We start from the raw sequence: 20,778 nt of genomic DNA, 5'->3' as shown, positions 1-20,778 counted from the left end.
GGAACTGCTCTAACCACTACACCAGCTTGTCTCTCTAGGGTTTTTAGAGACAGCACTGGTCCAGCTTGTGTTAATAACCTGGGAAAGGGAGGGGTACCCATTAGGGAGGTTCATAAAAAACTTTTGTTTTAAAATGCCTGCTCCAAAGTTCTTATCTTACTACACTAGGGATTATATCGCTATAGCAGTTAGTATCTTGACCCTGCTCCACTGTGTTGAAATTTCAGCCTTCACGACACAGGAAAACAGCCAAGTAAACAGCTGTTTTCGTGGAGGAGGGTCAAGATATTAACTGATGTGCTTGAAATTTCAGATATAGCTATATAATCCCTAGCGTAGTAAAATAAGACCTTTGGAGCAGGCATTTTTTAAAAAAAGTTTTTTATGAACCGCCCTAGTACCCACTGAAAGGGCAGACTGGCCTTGCCACCCCAGGTGAAAGGAGGAACTCTGGTTTTGAGCAAGGTATTATTTCAGTGACAGTGAAACCTGCAGCCATCTGCTGAACTACAACTCCCATCATCCCTGACCATTGTGGACATGGTTGCCGATGCTGATGGGAGATGGGAGTCCCACAACATCTGGATTAACACCCATTTCCTCCCCCCCCCCCAATCACTGGTGTCGTTGCTCTTCTGAAGTCTTCCCCCCTCCCACTGCTGGCATGATCTGTTATTTGTGAGGATGGTGCTTGCTTGGTGGTGCAGCACTGCCAAAAAGAACATCAGGCGCAAGCTGGCAGGGGGAGGGGCTGGAATAAAATGGCAGGGGGTGAAGTGGAGAGTAAGCAGCTGGATTCAGAAGATTTCTTTTAAAAATATATATATAATGAAAATGAAAAGCACACAAATATTCTGCTAACCTCCAAATCCTGAATGATCAGGGAGGGGCGGGCCCATGGGGAGGGCGGATGGACATGGAAAAACAAAAACACACACATACAAATAGATTAAATTGTCACCCCAAATGTGGGGGGGAAGAATGTTTCATAACCCAAGCAGGAAGGAAAATCAAGAGCACGCCACCAGTTCTATCCAATGGGGCAGGGAAGCAGGTGGATATGTTTTTGGTAATCATGTCTTATTTCAGATGTACGGAAAGGGTGCGGCTTCAACTACAGGCCCTTCTCCAGAGACCCCAAATAATGGGGGGGACCAGAGAGACTTCTTGGTGGCAGCACCCTGACTATGGAATGCTCTCCCCATGAGGTTTGCGTTTTAAGAAATTCACAGGCTTTTTAACCCAGCCTATTCCTCCTCCCTCACCTGATTTTTTTTTTTTTTGAGGCTGCTTTCTTAGGCACTGTGCAAAAATGAGAAACTCCACAGGCCTGATACCCTAGCAGTCAGCCAGATCAGGCACTTGTGGGCCCTGGCGGCATGTGTTTGATAAGTAGTGGTGTGGCCGGGTCAGGATGGAGAGGGACACTTGGCCAGTGCCCAACCCAGCTGACTACTTGCACCAGCCCTGCGGTATGGCTTATCTTACTATAGAATAAGACTGCAAGGTTTTCATCACTTTGTCCTTGTGGGCTGTTTTCCAATGTTCTAAAGGGAGGGGAAAGGTCACTCTGTGAAAACGGAGATTCTTAAGGTGGGAAGGGAAGATCTAAGGTGCTATCTGTGGGGTGACCAGGTGGGCAATGATTTTTGCACCACACCCAGCAAATTTTAAAAGCACCTGTTAATATCACTGATTCCTCTATGCCTAAAACAATGATAGAACTATACAGAGAACTTCTGCAAAGAGCAGGGAGGTGCACAAGAAGGGCCATACCGTGAAGTTATTGCTCCCAGGTTGGATCCGCAGCTCTGCCAGGACCCAGATGCCATTGGTCAGCTTGAGGGACTGGTACAGCATGTCTTGGCCTTCAACATTCCTCTTTGCAATGGTGAAGATGTTGCTTCCTTGAAGCTTGCTGCTAACTGCATCTGTGGGACCAGATACACACACACACACACACACACACACACACACACACACACACGCAAATAAATCGTGGCGCTATTGCACATGCACACAAAACTGAATGGGCACCAGCTTCAGTTTGCCTGAGGCTTCCAGCTCTCAGATGAAAAGAAAGAATCAAGTTCCTAGTTCTTGTGTTTGCAGAAGAACACTGCTGCTGGCTGTCGGTGTAGATAATACTGACCAATGGACCAATGAGTCTGACTCAGTATAAGGAGCTTCCTAGGAAAATTAAATTTATTCAGTGCATTTCCATCCTGCTTTCCCCCCTCTTAAGGAGCTCAAGGTAATGCACATTCTTCTCCTCCCCTTCTTTAATCCACACAACGACCCTGCGAGGGAGGTTAGGCTAAGAGGTAGTGACTGGCTCAAGCTAACCCAAGTGAGATCCATGGCCAAGTGGGGATTTGAACCCTGGCCTCCCAGGTCCTAGTCTGGCACTCTAACCGCTACACCACAATAGGTAATGTAATGGCACTGCCCCACCAAACACAGTCAGCCCCCACCTGCAAGCCTTCCTACTTAACCACCAGTCAAGGGCATGGGAGTGTCCAATCAGCTTCTTACTCCTCCTAAGTCTCAATGCTGTCCCTATAGAACTCAGAAGGGAGGAGGACAGAGGAGAAACTAAGAATGAGTTGGCTCTGTATGTTACTGGCTTTGGCGCCACCTACTATGCGGGTGGCGCTGTGGTCTAAACCGCAGAGCCTAGGGCTTGCTGATCAGAAGGCTGGCGGTTCGAATCCCCGCGACGGGGTGAGCTCCCGTTGCTCAGTTCCAGGTCCTGCCAACCTAGCAGTTCGAAAGTACATCAAAGTGCAAGTAGATAAACTGGTACCGCTCCAGCGGGAAGGTAAACGGCGTTTCCGTGCACTGCTCTAGTTCGCCAGAAACGGCTTAGTCTTGCTGGCCACATGACCCGGAAGCTGTACGCCGGCTCCCTCAGCCAATAAAGCGAGATGAGCGCCGCAACCCCAGAGTTGTCTGTGACTGGACCTAACGGTCAGTGGTCCCTTTTACTGTTGGGCTCCCTGCCTTCTGCCCTACCGGTCCCAAAGGGCACCGGTTGTCACAGGTCAAAAGGCTCTCTACTGGAGGGTCTCTACTGTTGGGTCCATACGAGTGGAAGTGGCAACCTGCCCTAGCTCCTTAGTACAACAGCACACCAGTTTACGAATTCCAGCTTGCCGTCGCCGTTATGTGCCTAGGAACCACAACGAAGCTGGTCTGAGGTCTAGAGAACAGGAGGGCATATAAGCAAACGGTCAGCAGCTATTCTAGATTAGACAGCTCTCTTCTCACCTGCGCCAAGAGGGCAGTCTTTGATCTGGAACTGTGCTTCATTCTCGTTGGGGATGTCCTTCCAGGTAGCCAGGAACATCTGTCGCTCTGGAGGAGGAAGAAGCAGAAGAAGAAGAAGAGTTTGGATTTGATATCCCGCTTTATCACTACCCGAAGGAGTCTCAAAGCGGCTAACAATCTCCTTTCCCTTCCTCCCCTACAACAAACACTCTGTGAGGTGAGTGGGGCTGAGAGACTTCAGAGAAGTGTGACTGGCCCAAGGTCACCCACAGCTGCATGTGGAGGAGCAGAGACGCGAACCCAGTTCACCAGATTACAAGTCTACCGCTCTTAACCACTACACCACACTGGCTCTCCAGTGTGGGTTGGATGTGGGGGGAAGAGGGGGAAGCCTTTCCAGAAAAGGGTCCCACCTTTAAAGCGACGCAGGAGCCACCTCTCCTAAGAAACCTGGGTCCGCAACTGCTTTTATCACTGAGCTACCAGCCTCTTCCCCAGGTCTAGTACTCCAAAGAGTGTAGAATGGCAGGTGCTTCTATCTTTATGGTGGTCTTCAAGTCTCACTTGGCGTCCAGCATAAGGAAGGTGTTGGAAGACTCGGGGCAGAGGAACGGAAGCACTTCCTCCACCCAGCACCAAGTTAAAACTATGGAATTTGCCCCCAGAAGTGGTGCAACCAACTCTCTGACGGCTTTCAAGGGGGATTAGTCAAATTCATGGAGGGTAGGAGCTGTCTATGGTTATGTTCATGCCTCTGCTGTCAAGAGGCAGTGCAGGGAATCACAAGGGGAGGGTGTGTGGATGTTGCACTCGGGTCCTGCTTGTGGGGTTCTCATTGAGGCATCCAGTTGGGTCACTGTGAGAACAGGATGCTGGACTGGATAGGCCCCCTTTGGTCAGATCCAGCCACTAGGTTCTTGCTGGGTTCTTATGGAACCCCAGGCTCAGACTGTCACTCTGCTCTGAAGCTCGCTGATCTGATCTAGGGGAGTCAACCCCACTCTCTGTGGCTCATGAAGACTTGGGCCACCTTCACACCACAACATTTAAAGCCCATTCTGAACAGTCATGGCCTCCCCCTGCCCCCGAGAAACCTGGGAGTTGTAGTTTGTTAAGGAGAGTTGATAGGAGGCCCCTGTTCCCCTCCCAGAGCTACGATTCTCAGAGTGATTTAACCATCCACAGCCTGCTTTCAACCAGGGCTAGGGCCTTTTCAGCACTGGCCCTGATGTGAACGCTCTGTCACAAGAGACTAGGGCCCTGGGGGACTTGACATCTTTCTGCAGGGCCTGCAAGACAGAGCTGCTCCACCTAGGCTTTGGTTTGGACTCGGTCTGACCCTTATGTTTCCCTCCCCTTATGGTCTTGATTTATCAGCTACTTTAAAATGAGGCTGCATTTTAAATTGCACTTTAACCTGTATTTTAAATTGGGTTTTTTTTCTTTCTCCCCCCCTCTCTTTCCCCCCTATTATGTTTTTACTGTGATTTTATTGGTGTTAGCTGCCCTGAGCCTGGCTATGGCTGGGGAGGGCGGGGTATAAATAAAATTTATTATTATTATTATTATTCCTGAGGAACTCTGGGAAGTGTAGTTCTGGGAGGGGAATAGGGAGTCTCTCCTAACACCACCAAACTACAGCTCCCAGAATTCTCTGGGGCAATCCCATGAGGGTATAAAGTGGTATTGCAGTGCTTAAAACACATGGTGTGGATGCGGCCGAAAATGCTACTCCTGGAGGAGGCACCCAAGTCTTTTTCATCCTTCCAGCTTCAGGGTCTTCCCGTCTTCTGCATCCCAGACTCTCGCCAACCTACCCATTTTCCCGTCTTCCACAAAGAGGATGTGCAGAGGGTAGAGGGTGCTGAAGTAGAACACATCTATGTTGTTCTTCACGGCCACCTGGAACCAAACAGAGAAGCAGGGTGGGGAAGAAGAAGATAAGATTCTCTGGCTAGGCTGGGACCCACCAACAGACATTCCAGAACTGGGCTAGGAACGCAAGCCACAATTCTGCAGGAGCACAGAGCACGGGACAGAACTTTGTTGCAGAATACTACTCAAGTTCCTAGCCCTTAAGATGTGTTCCAAAGCGTTACGTAGCCTGCTGAAACAGAAGCCGGTGCCTTGCAAAGGCTTGCGTAAACGTGCACGCACGTGCGTGTGTAAAAGCTTCCACTGGTTTTCCATAGAACTGAACAGAACCACAAAGATAAATACTTGCCAAATTGCAAGTATATCACCTACAATTCTGGGCATGTGCTTGGCCACTGTGAGAAGAAGATGCTGGGCTAGACAGGCCCCTAAAAGATCCAGCCGGCTTTCCTTACGTTCTTGCAATAAGTAAGTCGCATGTGGATCACCCTGCCAGATTGTTGTGTGGGTTGATGATGGGCAAACGGGGGTGGGGGGTGGGGTTCCTTTTATTTATCAATGTGACTGATGCATGGCTCTCCAGAGCTCCAGACAAGAGCGTTTCCCTCAGGCCACTCACAGTGTCTCAGCCTAACCTACCTGACAGGGTTGTTGTGAGTAGAAAATGGGGAGAAAGAGAACCACACACACCACCTTGAGCTCGCTGGAGGGAAAGGTGTGATACAAATGGCCAGATCTAAAAATACTAGAAGAAATGTATTATTTCTTCCTCTTTGGTTTTGGCCTGCACAAATATTAGGATTCCCAGGACACTGAGGCCCAGCGCCGAGGGCCTTCTGGCGGTTCCCTCATTGCGAGAAGTGAGGTTACAGGGAACCAGACCGAGGGCCTTCTTGGTAGTGGCACCTGCCCTGTGGAACACCCTCCCTTCAGATGTGAAGGAAATAAGCAGCTATCCTATCTTTAAAAGACATCTGAAGGCAGCCCTGTTCAGGGAAGTTTTTAATATTTAACGCTGTACTGTTTTTAACACTTGATTGGGAGCCGCCCAGAGTGGCTGGGGAAACTCAGCCAGATGGGTGGGGTATAAATAATAAATTATTATTATTATTATTATTATTATTATTATTATTATTATTATTATTATTACTACTACTACTATTATAGGAGAACAAATTGTCCTGAACCACTGTAGCTCTGTCTTCATTATTTCCTTGCCCCATTTTGTCCTGAGATTGTTTCTGATTTCGGCAGAATCCGAGACCAGGGAGAAGTGTCGGTGGAAGAAGACTGGAAGAAATTTAAAGACTATTTACAGAAACACTGCAAAATTAATGAATGTTAGAATGATGTTGGATTGAAGTTAAGCGGTTTTTAGTAGCAATGTTATAAAGGAATATGTAAAATGGTTTGTTAACAGGTGATAATATAAAGCTATAATATATTAAGATAAAAGATTAAGATAAAATCAAAGAGGGAAAGGATTTGCTGAATTAACTAATTGAACTGGAATACAAAAAAGGGAGGTGTGAGGAGGTCAGGGAAACAAGCAAATGAAAGATAAGATTTGGAAAGACTGATCTGTTTTTAACTGTTTTTACTTTGTATTTTCTTTTTTCTTTTTGTGAAACTTTAATAAATATTTTTTTTTTTAAAAAAAGAGATTGTTTCTGATTTCTTATGGACAGAAGCCCTCAAGTGACAAACAAAAGCTGTGTTGTTGTTTCAGTTTCTGGAGTCCCCGACGATCCTTCGATGTTGGACCACTCCAGGTTTGCCACCGTTAATGGTTTTTCTTTTTAACATTGTTAACTGCCTTGAATGACCTTTTGTGCAACAGGCAGGAATTTTTATTTTTTTAAATATTTCCCCTTGGGATTAAAATGAGGATACAGGGATGACTTTTTTAAAGTTCAATTCTGCTGACGTTTAATTGTGTGTTTTTAAAAATGATTGCTTCCCCCCCCCCCAATGTTTTTCGCTGTTTCTATTTTAGTTGCAAGCTGCCTTGAATCCCTGTGACCGGAAAAGGCCGGATATAAGTAAACAGAATAGAATAGAAATGATAAATAGATACCCAATGATAAATAGATGTCCAGCTCAGCATTGTCTCTACACCAACAGCCAGGGAGTCCAGGCAGGGGTCTCTCTCACAGTCCTACCTGGAAATGCCATTGGGGGTTGGCATTTTCTATAGGCATAGCAGATGCTCTTCCACTAAGCTACAGACCACATTAAGATTCTAGTCCATGTGGTTAAAAACAAACAAACTACAGCTGATTTAAACAGCTACCCAATATTGAATCGGACCATGGGTCCGTCCAGTTCAGTATTGTTTGCACTGACTGCCAGCAGCTCTCTCCTGGGTTTCACACAGGGAGGTCTCTCTCCCAGCCCAGGCTGCAGATGCCGGGGACTGAAGCTGGCACACAACCTGGGACTTCCTTCTGCATGCAGAGCAGGAGCTCTGCCACTGAACTACGGCCTCTGCACCACATGACCTGCTGCTGGCCCCTTGCCACCTTGGCTCACCTGGAGGTTGTTCAGGGGGTCCATCTTCATGACTGAGCCGACAGTGTTGAGGGGAAGGGAGATCTCCACGCTCTGGTTCGGAGCAAGCGGGGCGTGGACCTGGAGGGGTGCGGCGGGGGCCAGGCCGAAGCTGAAAGGGAAGAACCAGTGAGAAGGGGTGTGGCAAGACCAGCTGGAAGAATTTTACCTTTATGATTTCTATATAATCATATATCCATATATAACCATATATCCTAATGATGATTTTTATATATCCATGTATCCTAATGATGTTCAAATCACTAAGGCTGCAGCAGAGCTAAAAGTGCTTAAATCTTAAAAATCCAAAAGTTGCCCTCTGCCCTATTTCTCTCTCTGCCCTGCTATTGTGCTTGAAGGAAACAATAAATCTGATGTGTTGGCATTTTCTATAGGGAACCTTCTCCAGACAGCTTCTCAGGCTCTCGAGATGGGGCTGAGTTAGGGAACAGGAAAAAGTAGTCAGCCACAATGCAATGTTCTAAGTCGATAACAGATGGTAGGGGTTATTCAGGTTTCAACAGCCAAATAGATTTCTTTTCCTCTTTATTGCTGAAAATTAGGGTAAAGGGCACATTGACGCACCATCTGAGAAAAGCAGAAGTATTCTTTACATGGGCAGAGGAAGAGCTGGTGCGCGCTCATTGGTTTGATTTTTGCTGCAACATACGAATATGTCATGTTTTACGCTGTTTGTACTCAGGTATAAAAACCCAATGCACAGGGGCTTCGGCGCCCGGGCTCTGGAAACTATTCCACTGGGTCTTTATTGCTCAGCAAAAAAATTTGCCTTCTGTTTCTCCACTGCTGCACCTGTCGATTCTTGGACACATTTTGAGTGGGCAACAGGTATTCCTTATTTACTTGCAACACCGGGGGTTGCAAGGGATACGGACGAGGAAAGACAGAAAGATGTAACCAGCGGCGGCGGCAGCAGCAGCAGCAACAGGCTTTCTTTTCTTTTCATTTTTTCACATCATAAAAATAAAAACCTTTATTGATAGTATGAACGTTTAAGGTTTAATGCTGCCAGCTATAAAAACGGTAAAAAAACTTCTGCTTCAGACATTTGACTTTACAAATATACAGATGTTAATGACAATTAATACTAGATTATGCAGTCTGAACTTCATTAAATTCCCATTAGCCAGTGACAAACCTCTCAAGCAACACATGATTCAGAGGAGATTAATCATTATATTCCCATACACACAAGTCTATAGAGAACTTAAAAATGCTAACCCTAGAAGTCTCACTGGATTAGCTGGCACCATTTTAATAGTTGTGCTTTGTTTAATCTCAGAAGATAGGCTACTAGCAAAAATACATCTTTCCTCTTGCATTCTCCCTTCCTGTAATCCATTGTTGAATACAGTGCTCAGTGCATTTCCTAATAAAATTATTGTATATAAATCTCTATCATATCGTAAAGAAAGGATACAAGTTAGTGTAAACACAAGGAAATATTTAAAGGGCTGCTACAAAACCCTCCTGTTTAAGATTAGAAGAGACACTGTAAAGAAACCAGCAACAGGCTTTCTTTGGCAAAGGAGTTTAGATGCCGGGTCACGCTCCGTCAGGGAGGCAGGAAGCTGGCAAGAGTGTGAGGGGTACATAAGAAGCTGCCGTATAGACTGGGTCAGATGCTTTGGTCCATATCACTCAGTACTGCCTACACTGACTGGCAGCAGCTCTCCAGGGCTCCAGGCAAGGGACACTTCTAACCCTGCCTGGAGTTGCTGGGGTCTGAACCTGGGAACTTCTGCTCGCCAAGCACATGCTCTGCAACTAAGCTGCGTCTCTTCCAAACCGGCCGGCACAGGAATTAGTAAATGGCACAGACACAGCATACAACCGAACGCAATAGGCAAGAAACAATAAGGATCCAATTCAATATCCTATCGCCTTTAGCACAGCGCATTACAAAAGGCAAAAATAATAAATAAACTCCCCCTTAAGTCAGTGTTTCCCAAACTTGGGTCTTCACCTGGGTTTTTTGGGACTACAATTCCCATTATTCCTGACCACTGGGTCCCGGTAGCTAGGGATGATGGGAGTTGTAGTCCAAAAAAATAGCTGGGGGCCCAAGTTTGAGAATTGCTGCCTTAAGTGGTCTGCCAAGAACTTCAGCAATTTTCAAATGTTGCATCAGGGACCGCTATCCCTGGCCATGCTATTGGTGGGTGCAGTTCAATCTGTGGCCCTGCCCAGTTTTGGCCCCGCCCACCACTGCCAGGTGGCCCCCGGAAGGTGGTATATGAGGGTATGCGGCTCTCAGGCTGGAAAGAATATTCCCCGCCCTGTCCTAGCTGGTTAAGCCTCTTCAGTCAACTTCTTAGAGGGCGAGGTTGGTTCATCAAACCAGCCATTCAGTGACACAAGGATCATCACAAGAGGCTCCCTGGCTATGGCGCCCCCTCTGCATGGGAGGACTCCTTGTGGGGGGGGGGGAGGCCACACTGAAATGCAGCACAGGAAAGGAAGAGGCTTTTACCTGTTCCGGTTGAATTGGATGGCGAAGTCAGACATGACTTGCAGGGCCTTGTTGGAGAGCACGAGGTCCATGGAGATGGAGCCCACTTGCCGGCTGAAGGTACCCGAAATCTCCAAACCCTTGGCCTTCACGGCCGGGAGCCAGACCTGAAATGGTACAAGGCGACATTAGTTGATGCACTGGGGGTAGATTCCTTCATTGCACACACAGCAGGGCCATCGTTTGCAATGAAACCACCATCACAAGCCTGGAAAATCTGGAACTCTACTTGACAATCAAGGAACACTTAATATTATTATTTATCTATGAAAATACAACTTTTATTCCCACTTTTTCCCTTTCATTACCTCTGTTATTTAACCCGTGACTTGTTTTACGGTTTGTTTTTCTTTTTGTTTTCATTTGTTATAATTGTTATAATTGCTCTCTTTTATATACAGTCGTACCTTGGAAGCCGAACGCCTTGGCACTCGAACGTTTTGGCTCCCAAACGCCGCCAACCCAGAAGTGAGTGTTTCGGTTTGTGAATGTTCTTTGGAACCCAAACGTCTGCCACGGCTTCCGACTGGCTGCAGGAGCTTCCTGAAGCCAATTGGAAATGGCGCCTTGGTTTCCGAATGTTTTGGAAGTCGAACAGTCGGATTCCGTTCGACTTCTGAGGTACAACTGTATGTTATAAAATGAAAAACAAAAAATTCCTAACAAGAACCTGCCCCCTTACCTAAATGGTGGGGTTCGATCTGAACTAAGCCAGTTGCACTTTGAAATCATGTGGATTTCAACTGGAACGATGTCAAGACTAAGGGCAGCGTACAGATTTACACAGAAAAGACCCGCTGAAAGTAATGAACATGATGGTGTGGGATCCATTAATTGCAATGGGTCTACTGTGAGTAAAATTAAGTTGCACAAGCACTCTTTAGTTTTCCCCATCGATTCCAATGGGACACCCAAGTTCTTCAAACTTAGCCTGGGCCCAATCCATTCTTTTTATAGCTTACACTTCTACAGGATGGGTCCTCAACATTGAGGAGCTTGCAATTTATAATTTGACATGAGGACTATTAACACAACCCCAATGATTGCTCGGAGTATGGCTGACATTGGATAGCACCTCATCCCTCTCAACTGTACGTCTACTCAGCAGGGCCTGGTTTTTTTTAAACTACTCTACAGTGCTTAGCAGTTTTTGACACAATAAATAACAACAATAATCTGTGGATTTTGCTGCTGCTGGGGGGAACTAGTGGATGCAGAAGTTACATAACCCCACACTAGCCTAGGGATGGGGAAAATGTAGTCCTCCAATTCCCATCAGCTCCAGCCACCATGGTCAATAATCAGGGATGATGACCAAATGGTAGGGCCGGCCCCAACAGGGTATGAAAGAACCTAATACTTACTAGGAGCTCCAGGAGAGCATCAGATCAGGTCAGGGGTGGTAAATATCTGTGGCCTCCAGAAGCTGTTGGACTACAGCTCCCATTATTCTTCACCACGGGTCATGCTGCTTGGGGGAGCTGATGGGAAGTGGAGTCCAACAACATCTGGAGGATCACAGACATTCCCCATCCCTTCTCTAGACCAATGCACTCATGGAGCACCTAGGGAGCTCGGGCCCTTTCGTTCCCTGTTGGGGCCGGCCCTACCATTGGGTCTAGCCAAAGCAAAGAAGCCCGTTACCCACAGAGAGGTGCCAGGCATCTTACAAGCAATGGTATCGAGAGCCACTTGGCCCCCGGCACTCCTCGGGGGCCAGTGCTACTCACCGTTTTGGGAGCTACGTAGGACCCGGACAATGTCCCCACGCCGCCGGCCAAGTCGAAGAGGTCTCCCAAGCCCCCGCCCAGGGGCGCTCCCAAGTTGGAGGGCATGACCGCACTGGGCGCTGCGAAACTGGGGCCTCCCATCTGCAGGGAGACAAAGACACCAAGATGTTACAAGTTCACAGAGGCAACTCCAAAGGCAGTGGGGTGGGCAGAGACATGGTTGCCTATAGGAGGTGGCTTAAGAGTAAGGAACAGAGGAACAGGAGACATTACACAGAGCTGCAGCGGTCGGCACCCTTTGGGAAGGGCCACTTTGTGACTTACAAGAAGAGGCAAATGCACAAGCTTTTATAGAAATCTGCCTAATATTGCATCAGACCATTGGTCCATCTGCCTCCAGCCTTGTCTATATAGACAGACAGTGGCTCTCCGAGGTTTCAGGTAGGACAAATTCTGAGCCCTACCTGGAGTCGAACCAGGAGTTGAACTTGGGAGCTTGTGCAGCCATAAGCTTCAGACCTTCTCTGCATTTACGCACACACACGGGATGAATAAACCCACACACGGGGGGGGGGGGGCGGGACTGGGAGGGGGGATTCTCCCAAGAACATGCCATTAACACACACAGACACACACATGCCTGTTGGATCAGACTAATTTATGTATTTAGATAGATCTGGTTTGTTGCATTTTTTGTGTACTTCACACTTTGAGATGATCAGGTAGAAGGCAATTTATTAAGAGTAGCATCCACCTTGTCCTCCCCACCCCGCCCCCAGCCCCGGTTTCCCAGCAGGAAAGAGTGGGAGGGAAGGGTGGGGAGGAAGGGGGTGGCTCACTGAAGGGAAAGCTAGTAAGAGGGCTGGACCATACCCCTTCAGCTTCGTCCCCCATCTCCAAGAAGCAGCAGGCAAGTTGGAAGAGAAGAGACAGCCACATGCAGAGAGAGAGAGAGAGAGAGAGAGAGAGAGAGAGAGAGAGAATAGCCAGATTTGGGGGTGGGGGGGTGGGGAGGAGGGAAAGAGACAAAACAAGAAGGGGTGAAAGAGAGGTTAGTCACTCAAGACTACAGCACACAGATGCTATCAGCCACAGCGCTACAAGACAGCTCCCCACAAGAAGAACGCAGCACCCCCTCTGCCCTGCTTGTTCAAATAATAATAATAATAATAATAATAATAATAATAATAATAATAATAATAATAATTTATTATTTATACCCCGCCCATCTGGTTGGGTTTCCCCAGCCACTCTGGGTGGCTCCCAACAGAGTATTAAAAACACGGTAAAAGATCAAACATTAAAAACTTCCCTAAACAGGGCTGCCTTCAGATGTCTTCTAAAAGTCAGATAGTTGTTTATTTCCTTGACATCTGATGGGAAGGCGTTCCACAGGGTGGGTGCCACCACCGAGAAGGCCCTCTGCCCGGTTCCCTGTAGCTTCGCTTCTTGCAGTGAGGGAACCGCCAGAAAGCCCTCGGAGCTGGACCTCAGTGGCTGAACAATGGGGGCGGAGACGCTCCTTCAGCTATACTGGGAATCGTTCACGCTGAACAGTCTCGCCTCTGCCAACTCCCAGCGGAGTTTTGAGTTCGTGTCCTTGCCAGCCTTGCGAAAAGGGGCTCATCCTCCACTGCCCATGCATGCCTAACCATTTATGTCCTAAAGTGGAGGGTGGCCAACATGATGCCCTCCAGATAAGACGACAGTTCCCATCATCCCTGACCACTGGGATATGTTGCCTGGGGGTGTGAAGGGACCCCAGCAACATCTAGCGGGCGCCTTTTGGCCGCCCTGATCCCAAAAAGGTGTGAGAAAGGACAGATTCCTCAGCTGTCTCTCTGTGCAAAACGGGACCAAAGATTAATGGATTGTGTCCAATTGTTTTATTCAGAGTAGGAAAATGAAAGGACACAGCTAAGCCCACATTCACACTGCACATTACTTATTTTTATTCTTACTGTTAACTAAGACTGTTGTTGTTGTTGCTGCTGAGGCTGCTGCTGCTGTTATCTATTACCTGCCCTACACCCTAATGTCCCAGAGCAGGTTACTGAATTAAAACACGATTTGAAACAACGGACAATAACAAAAAACAAGGCGGCTCCTGAAACATACACATCGTGCCGAAAAGGCATGAGCAAAGAGGTTATGTCTTCAGCCCTTCGGTGCCACTTTAAACAGTCATGGCTTCCCCCAAAGAATTCTGGGAACTGCCGTTCGTTAATGGCGTTTTTAGGAGAGACTCCTCCGTTCCTCACACAGAGCTACAATTCCCAGAGTTTCCAGGGAAGAAAGATTGACTGCTAAACCACCCTGGAAACTGTGGCTACGGGAGGGGAATAGAAGGGCTTAGTAATAACTCTCAAGGAAAATTCCCAGAATCCTTTGCGGGGAAGCCATGGCTGTTTAAAGTGGTATCCCAAAGCTTTAAATGTATGAACGCGGCCCAACTTGGGTCCATTAATTTCAGTGGGCCTACTCAGTATGACTTAAGCTGGACACGGCTGTGTATCTACACACAGTCTTAAAACACACAGGCAGCGTGAAACATGTGCAGACAGGGAACCAACAGCAACAGAGCATAACGTCAGCGGCCACACTTAACGCTGCTGTTTTCAAGGATTCAAAGTCCTCCAATGAAAACTCCGTGCCCTCTTGTGTTGCAAATCCTCGGGAGGGCAGGATTAGGGCTTACCAGGCTGTCCAAGCCACCGCCGAGAAGGTCAACAGCACCCATCTGCACCGACGAGGTGGCAACAGGAGGGCCACTCACGGGGGGTCCCAGGTCAAGGTTCAGCAAGTCACCCAGAAGGTCTCCTTGTGTCGGGATGACCGCTGGCTGCTCAGCCTGGGGGGCGCCCGCTGGAGCAACATCAGGGCTCTCTGCGCTTTCGCTCCTGTGTTTGTAGTGTAGGGTGGGGTGGGGAGGAAGAGACGAAGAAGACAATTTAAAAATGGCCTGCTTCCTTCCTTCCCCCAAAAAGAGACATAGATCAGGAGTACCCAAACTCTGGCACATGTTCCACCAGCGGTTTGCATGCTTCATTTGTGTGTGTGTGTGTGTGTGTGTGTGTGTGTGTGTGTGTGTTTCATTGCATACCTGCATAAAATATTCATATATAATCAGTGAATTTTCTGTCTGCCGTAGTGATTATAATACACTGGGCGAGATGCTGCGTGATGGTTAATTGCATTTTTATCGCTTCTTTCATTTCTCATGATGCATTTTATTGTATCCCGATCCGAATTCAATGGAATAAAAATAAAAATCAGCAATAAAAACCCAATTATGTACCATACAGGATCTCGTCCAGCACATGGCTTAATGATTATTCTGCCTGCTGTAGCAACTGCAGTCTGTGGAGACCATCAGCAATTTCCAAGTGGCCTGGGGTGGGGAGCGGAGGGGAGTTTGGGAATCACTGACTCAAGAGTGTGTCTTTCTCTGGATCTCTGGACTCAAAGAGAAGGTTTGTGAAAAGGTAAAGGGACCCCTGACCATTAGGTCCAGTCATGGCCGACTCTGGCGTTGCGGTGCTCATCTCGCTTTATTGGCCGAGGGAGCCGGCGTACAGCTTCCGGGTCATGTAGCCAGCATGACTATGCCGCTTCTGGCAAACCAGAACAGCGCACGGAAACGCCGTTTACCTTCCCGCTGGAGCGGTACTTATTTATCTACATGCACTTTGACGTGCTTTCGAACTTCTAGGTTGGCAGGAGCAGGGACTGAGCAACGGGAGATCACCCCATCGTGGGGATTTGAACCGCCGACCTTCTGATCGGCAAGCCCTAGGCTCTGTGGTTTAACCCACAGTGCCACCCGTGTCCCTTCTGTGAAAAGATACTTGTATAAATTTAGATTTGGTAGAAATGTGAGTCAATTACTGTTTTCATTTGTGAAAATGTAGCTTGAAAAATTAATTAAAAATTATTTACCCTCCCCCCCCCAAGAAAAAGTGTGTGTCTATTTCTGCCACCCAGCCACCCTACCCCAGGGTCCCTTGCACCAGCAGACGGGTGGAATCCAATGCAGAAGTTGTGGCTAGCGGAAACCGGTTATGCAACAGATTGTGAAATCTACTGTGCAGCGAAGTTTCCAGCAATCTGGCACAGTGATGTTTTGCTGGCACAGCACATTGCGCCAGTGGAACATGTGGACTGCTAAGTGATTTCAGCTTTGTGCTACATTGGCTACAACCACGGTAGTCAATGTACAGTGGTGCCCCACAAGACGAATGCCTCGCAAGACGGAAAACCCGCTAGATGAAAGGGTTTTCCGTTTCTGAGTTGCTTCGCAAGACGATTTTCCCTATGGGCTTGCTTCGCAAGACGAAACGTCTTGCTAGTCTTGCAATTTTTTCCCCGCCCCCCCCCCTTTTCTAAGCCGCTAATAGCCTTTTAGCAGCTTAGCCGCTAATCCTTTAATAGCCGCTAAGCCGCTAAACCGCTAATAGCGCTAATCCGCTTAGCCGCTAATAGGGTTGCTTCGCAAGACGAAAAAACCGCTAGACAAAGAGAATCGCGGAACGGATTCTTTTCGTCTTGCGAGGCACCACTGTATTGGTAACCTTGAGGCTAATCACTGCAACATGCTCTATGCGGGGCTGCCCTTGGGCCTGGTTTGGATCCTCCAGCTGATGCAGAATCCGGAGGCCAGACTGCTGCTGATGGGGGCATCTGGCAAGCAACACAAGACACGGCTCTTAAAGCACCTGCACCAGTTGCCCCTCTACTACTCAAGGCATTCATTTGTAAAGTCCCGAACGACTTAGGTCCAGGGTGCCTCCGGGACCACCAGAACCCTTGTATCCCAAGCTTGATCAGTGGGATTATCTGGCCATTCCTCGAGTTGGCAAGACAACAGCGGGAAACTGAGCCTTTTCTGTGTCGTTGGCCCGGCCCTGTAGAACTCTCTGCCACTAGAAATCCAGCAGGCGCCATCTGTGCCAACACCTGCCGAAAACCCTTCCTATTCTGCAGGGAATGCTGAACGCGCCTTTCCCTAACACTGTGCTGGTTTCTTTTTTTACATGCTTTCTCTTGTATGGCGTTATGTATAATCATTGCAAACCACTGTAGGTTTTTTTTTTTTTTAATGCATGGCGGTATGTAAACATGTCCATGGCTACAGCCTGCACTAAAACAATCACGCATCCACTGTTTCCTGGGGCTGCAATGGTGCAAAAATGTGGTTACAAAGCACGGATCCATATGGATCCCCAGGATTTTTGCATCGGGTCACCCCAAATTCACCATCAGATCACATGTCTGTGGCCACAGCATGAACCACAAAAATCATACGTCCACTGTTTCGTTCAGAATATTTTTTTTTCTTGTTTTCCTCCTCTAAAAACTAGGTGCGTCTTATGGAGTGAAAAATACGGCATTTTTATAAATACAGTGGTGCCTCGCAAGATGAAAAGAATCCGTTCCGCGAGTCTCTTCGTCTTGCGGTTTTTTTGTCTTGCGAAGCAAGCCCATTAGCGGCTTAGCGGATTAGCGCTATTAGCGGCTTAGCGGATCAGCTGATAAGCGGCTTAGCGGCTTGGGAAAAAGGGGGGGGGGGGAGGAAAAAAACCCTGCAGGAACTCGCAAGACATTTTCATCTTGGGAAGCAAGCCCATAGGAAATTCGTTTTGCAAAGCACCTCCAAAACGGAAAACCCTTTCGTCTAGCGGGTGTTCCGTCTTGCGAGGCATTCGTCTTGCGGGGCACCACTGTAGAATAAAAAAAAGAGAGCCAAAGACCAAGTGGACTGTATAGAGGAACAACAGAACCACCTCTCCCTGCAGTACCACCACTGCCACTAAAGGGTACTCACGATCCTGTCCGTGGAGGGAGGCTCTTATGGACGATGCCTCTGCTCCCCTCCACGAAGGCGGTGGGGGGCTTGTGGTAGACGGAGGCCAGTGTGCCGATGTAGCAGATCAGCTCGTCCAGCAGAGTTGGCTCAATCAGGTCCGTCTCTTCAGAGATGAGTGGCTTCTCTGCCAGAACCACCTCCTTGGCTGCCACAGGATCGGTAGAGAGCAGGCGCCAATAGATGTAGCCACGGTCCCTCAAGTCGGGGTTATCCGAATCCTAAGTGGTGGGAGCCGGGGGGCAGGGGGGGAGACAAGGAAAGGAGCCTGTGAGTGTGTTTGTGTGTTTTCACACCAGGGGCTCTCCAAACCTGCTCAGAGGTCAGTTAACACACTGGATGTCTTAATAGATGCAGGCCACTCTGCCTCACTCTTTCTCATCCTTTGCAGAGGCCAGATGGCAGAGTGCTGACACTTCTCGTTTAAAAAGAAAGCAAAGTTTCTAGTCCTTGTGACTGCCAAAAAAAAAAAAAAAAAAAAGGCCTGAAAGCATTTAAAGCAATGAACATAAATCCAGGGCAAGTTGAAAACGGTTTAATCATTTGCTTGTGTTTTATCTTGTGTAGTCGTACCTTGGATCTCAAACGCTTTGGCTCCCAAACAAATCAGCTCTCGAACGATCAAAACCCGGAAGTGATTGTTCCAATTTTCGAATGGTTTTTGGAAGCCAAACATCCAGCGCGGCTTCTGATTGGCTGCAGGAACTTCCTGCAGCCAATCGGAAGCCGCCTTTTGGTTTTGGACGTCGAACGGACTTCCGGAACGGATTCCGTTTGACTTCCAAGGTAGGGCTGTATTTCATTCTGTGAATCGCCCTTGGTATATAAATGTAATAAATAAATAATTCTGGATCTTAAGCCTCTCCTCAGGTCACCACCCCCTTCCTTGGAGTGTTTCCTCCTGGCTTGGAAGTGTCCCTGACCTCCAGTCGTGCCTCTTGCTTGCCCTGGATGAAGGGGGGAAAGGAGCGCGCAAGTGTTACGTAGAAACTAGCCTCTTGTATAATGTAAAGGGACCCCTGACCATTAGGTCCAGTCGTGGCCGACTCTGGGGTTGCGGCGCTCATCTTGCTTTATTGGCCAAGGGAGCCGGTGTACAGCTTCCGGGTCATGTGGCCAGCAGGACTAAGCCGCTTCTGGCGAACCAGAGCAGCACACGGAAATGTCGTTTACCTTCCCACCGGAGTGGTACCTATTTATCTACTTGCACTTTGAGGTGCTTTCGAACTGCTAGGTTGGCAGGAGCAGGGACCGAGCAACGGGAGCTCACCCCATCGCGGGGATTCGAACCACCGACCTTCTGATCGGCAAGTCCTAGGCTTAACCCACAGCGCCACCCGCGTCCCTCTTGTGTACAGAGGGTAAAATCTGCATCCGTAGCTCCGCCCACTTCTGCTTCTGGCCCCTCCCACCCCTGGCATGTGGTCCTCAGGAGGTCGTCCAGACTGACAAAGCTTCCGCACCCCTGGCTACCTTGCAGAACCCCTGCAAGGACATAAAGGGGGCCTCCAGGTTTATAAAGGCAAGGCAAGGCCATCTCTTCTTCCCCTACCTGTGTAGCCAGGCTGAGGACCTGCTGGACCAGCTCCTGGGTCTCGGTGGGCTTCTTCAGGAAGAGCTTCACAATGGCCGTCAGCAGCTGCAGCTGCACCTACGGCGGACAAAAGGAAAAAAGGTGGACTGAACCTGGGATCTTCTGCATGCAACAGCTGGCATTCTACTGCTACCATCCTGGAAGAAATTGGCACAAGCAGTTCGAACGGGAAGCTGCAGGAGGGAAAGGGGGCATCTAGGAGGAAGATGGCTGCCGAACGCTTGAAGCAGGGTTTTGAGCTCTAAGGCCAACTCTAAGGCAAGTTTCTGCTCTATAACCAACCCTTAGCATTTGTTTTTATCCTCCATTTTATTTCTTAACTCCTTTTAGTACTTCGTTTTGTTGTTTTCATTTATTGTTTTATCTCATTGTTTTATTATTCTAACTCCCCTAAACTGGGAGGCAGCATTAAGCTGGGCTGGGCTGGGCAGAGCACTTTGCTTTGTTGTTGTTGTTGTTTAGTCGTTTTGTCGTGTCCGACTCTTCGTGACCCCATGGACCAGAGCACACCAGGAACTCCTGTCTTCCACTGCCTCCCACAGTTTGGTCAAACTCATGCTGGTAGCTTCGAGAACACTGTCCAACCATCTCGTCCTCTTTCGTCCCCTTCTCCTTGTGCCCTCCATCTTTCCCAACATCAGGGTCTTTTCCAGGGAGCCTTCTCTTCTCATGAGGTGGCCAAAGTATTGGAGCCTCAGCTTCAGGACCTGTCCTTCCAGTGAGAACTCAGGGCTGATTTCCTTCAGAATGGATGTGTTTGATCTTCTTGCAGTCCATGGGACTCTCAAGAGTCTCCTCCAGCACCATAATTCAAAAACATCCATTCTTGGGTGATCAAAGTGCCAAATGCAAGGTTGAGCCAAGGTTGGCTAGGCAGTGCCAAATGCAAGGTTGAGTCAAAGTTTACAAGATACTTGTTATAAATTAAGGGAAGAGAAACATCTTGATTATCAGAACTGTTGACGGGCATCTACAGGAGTGCCAATGAAGTTACCATGCAACCTGAGAGGTGCATTGCCCAAGACACAACCTCTAGGGTTCCTGGAGGGGTGCAAGATCTTCACGGGTTGGCTGCTTGGGGGAGGCAAGGCACCGTGGGGGGAAATCTGGAGGGAATCGTTGCAGCCTTTGCTGCCTAATCCTCAGCCCCCCCACCTGGGAGACTCTGCCCCATCTCACCTGGGTGCTTTCGTCGTGGAAGCCTTCGAGGAAGCTCTCCAGAAGCTCGTCCGCGTTGTCTATGCGCTCTGCGTATTCGCCCACAATCCAGATCATGGCCGCCCGAGCCTCGGGTTCGTCGAGGGAGTCCAGGTTCTCGCACAGGGTGGCGATCACGCTCTCGTACCTGCGTGTTGGGAGGACA

General features: G+C 48.4%; 1 protein-coding gene and 1 non-coding gene across 3 annotated transcripts in view; both read right to left on the bottom strand.

The window, feature by feature from the left end:
• The window catches only part of AP1B1 (adaptor related protein complex 1 subunit beta 1), a 55,403-nt gene that overhangs the window by 1,488 nt on the left and 33,137 nt on the right, over window positions 1-20,778 (bottom strand). The window contains exons 11-21 of one of the 2 annotated variants that reach the window (XM_028709426.2): window positions 20,595-20,760; window positions 19,374-19,472; window positions 17,783-18,042; window positions 14,657-14,858; window positions 12,832-12,852; window positions 11,959-12,099; window positions 10,190-10,335; window positions 7,678-7,807; window positions 5,088-5,172; window positions 3,271-3,357; window positions 1,777-1,931 (exon numbers count right to left, since the gene is read on the bottom strand). In XM_028709426.2, the coding sequence (XP_028565259.1) occupies window positions 1,777-1,931; window positions 3,271-3,357; window positions 5,088-5,172; window positions 7,678-7,807; window positions 10,190-10,335; window positions 11,959-12,099; window positions 12,832-12,852; window positions 14,657-14,858; window positions 17,783-18,042; window positions 19,374-19,472; window positions 20,595-20,760 (1,492 nt within the window). The remainder of the gene's footprint in view (window positions 1-1,776; window positions 1,932-3,270; window positions 3,358-5,087; window positions 5,173-7,677; window positions 7,808-10,189; window positions 10,336-11,958; window positions 12,100-12,831; window positions 12,853-14,656; window positions 14,859-17,782; window positions 18,043-19,373; window positions 19,473-20,594; window positions 20,761-20,778) is intronic. The other variant, XM_028709428.2, reaches the window with a different exon arrangement.
• Window positions 10,002-10,103, bottom strand: LOC114587266 (small nucleolar RNA SNORD125). Its single transcript, XR_003704267.2, has one exon. It is a non-coding gene; the product is annotated as a small nucleolar RNA SNORD125 (small nucleolar RNA).

The sequence above is a fragment of the Podarcis muralis genome, chromosome 16 (assembly GCF_964188315.1).
Source record: "Podarcis muralis chromosome 16, rPodMur119.hap1.1, whole genome shotgun sequence".
Taxonomy (NCBI): domain Eukaryota; kingdom Metazoa; phylum Chordata; class Lepidosauria; order Squamata; family Lacertidae; genus Podarcis; species Podarcis muralis.
This window is presented reverse-complemented; position numbering and strand designations above follow the sequence as displayed.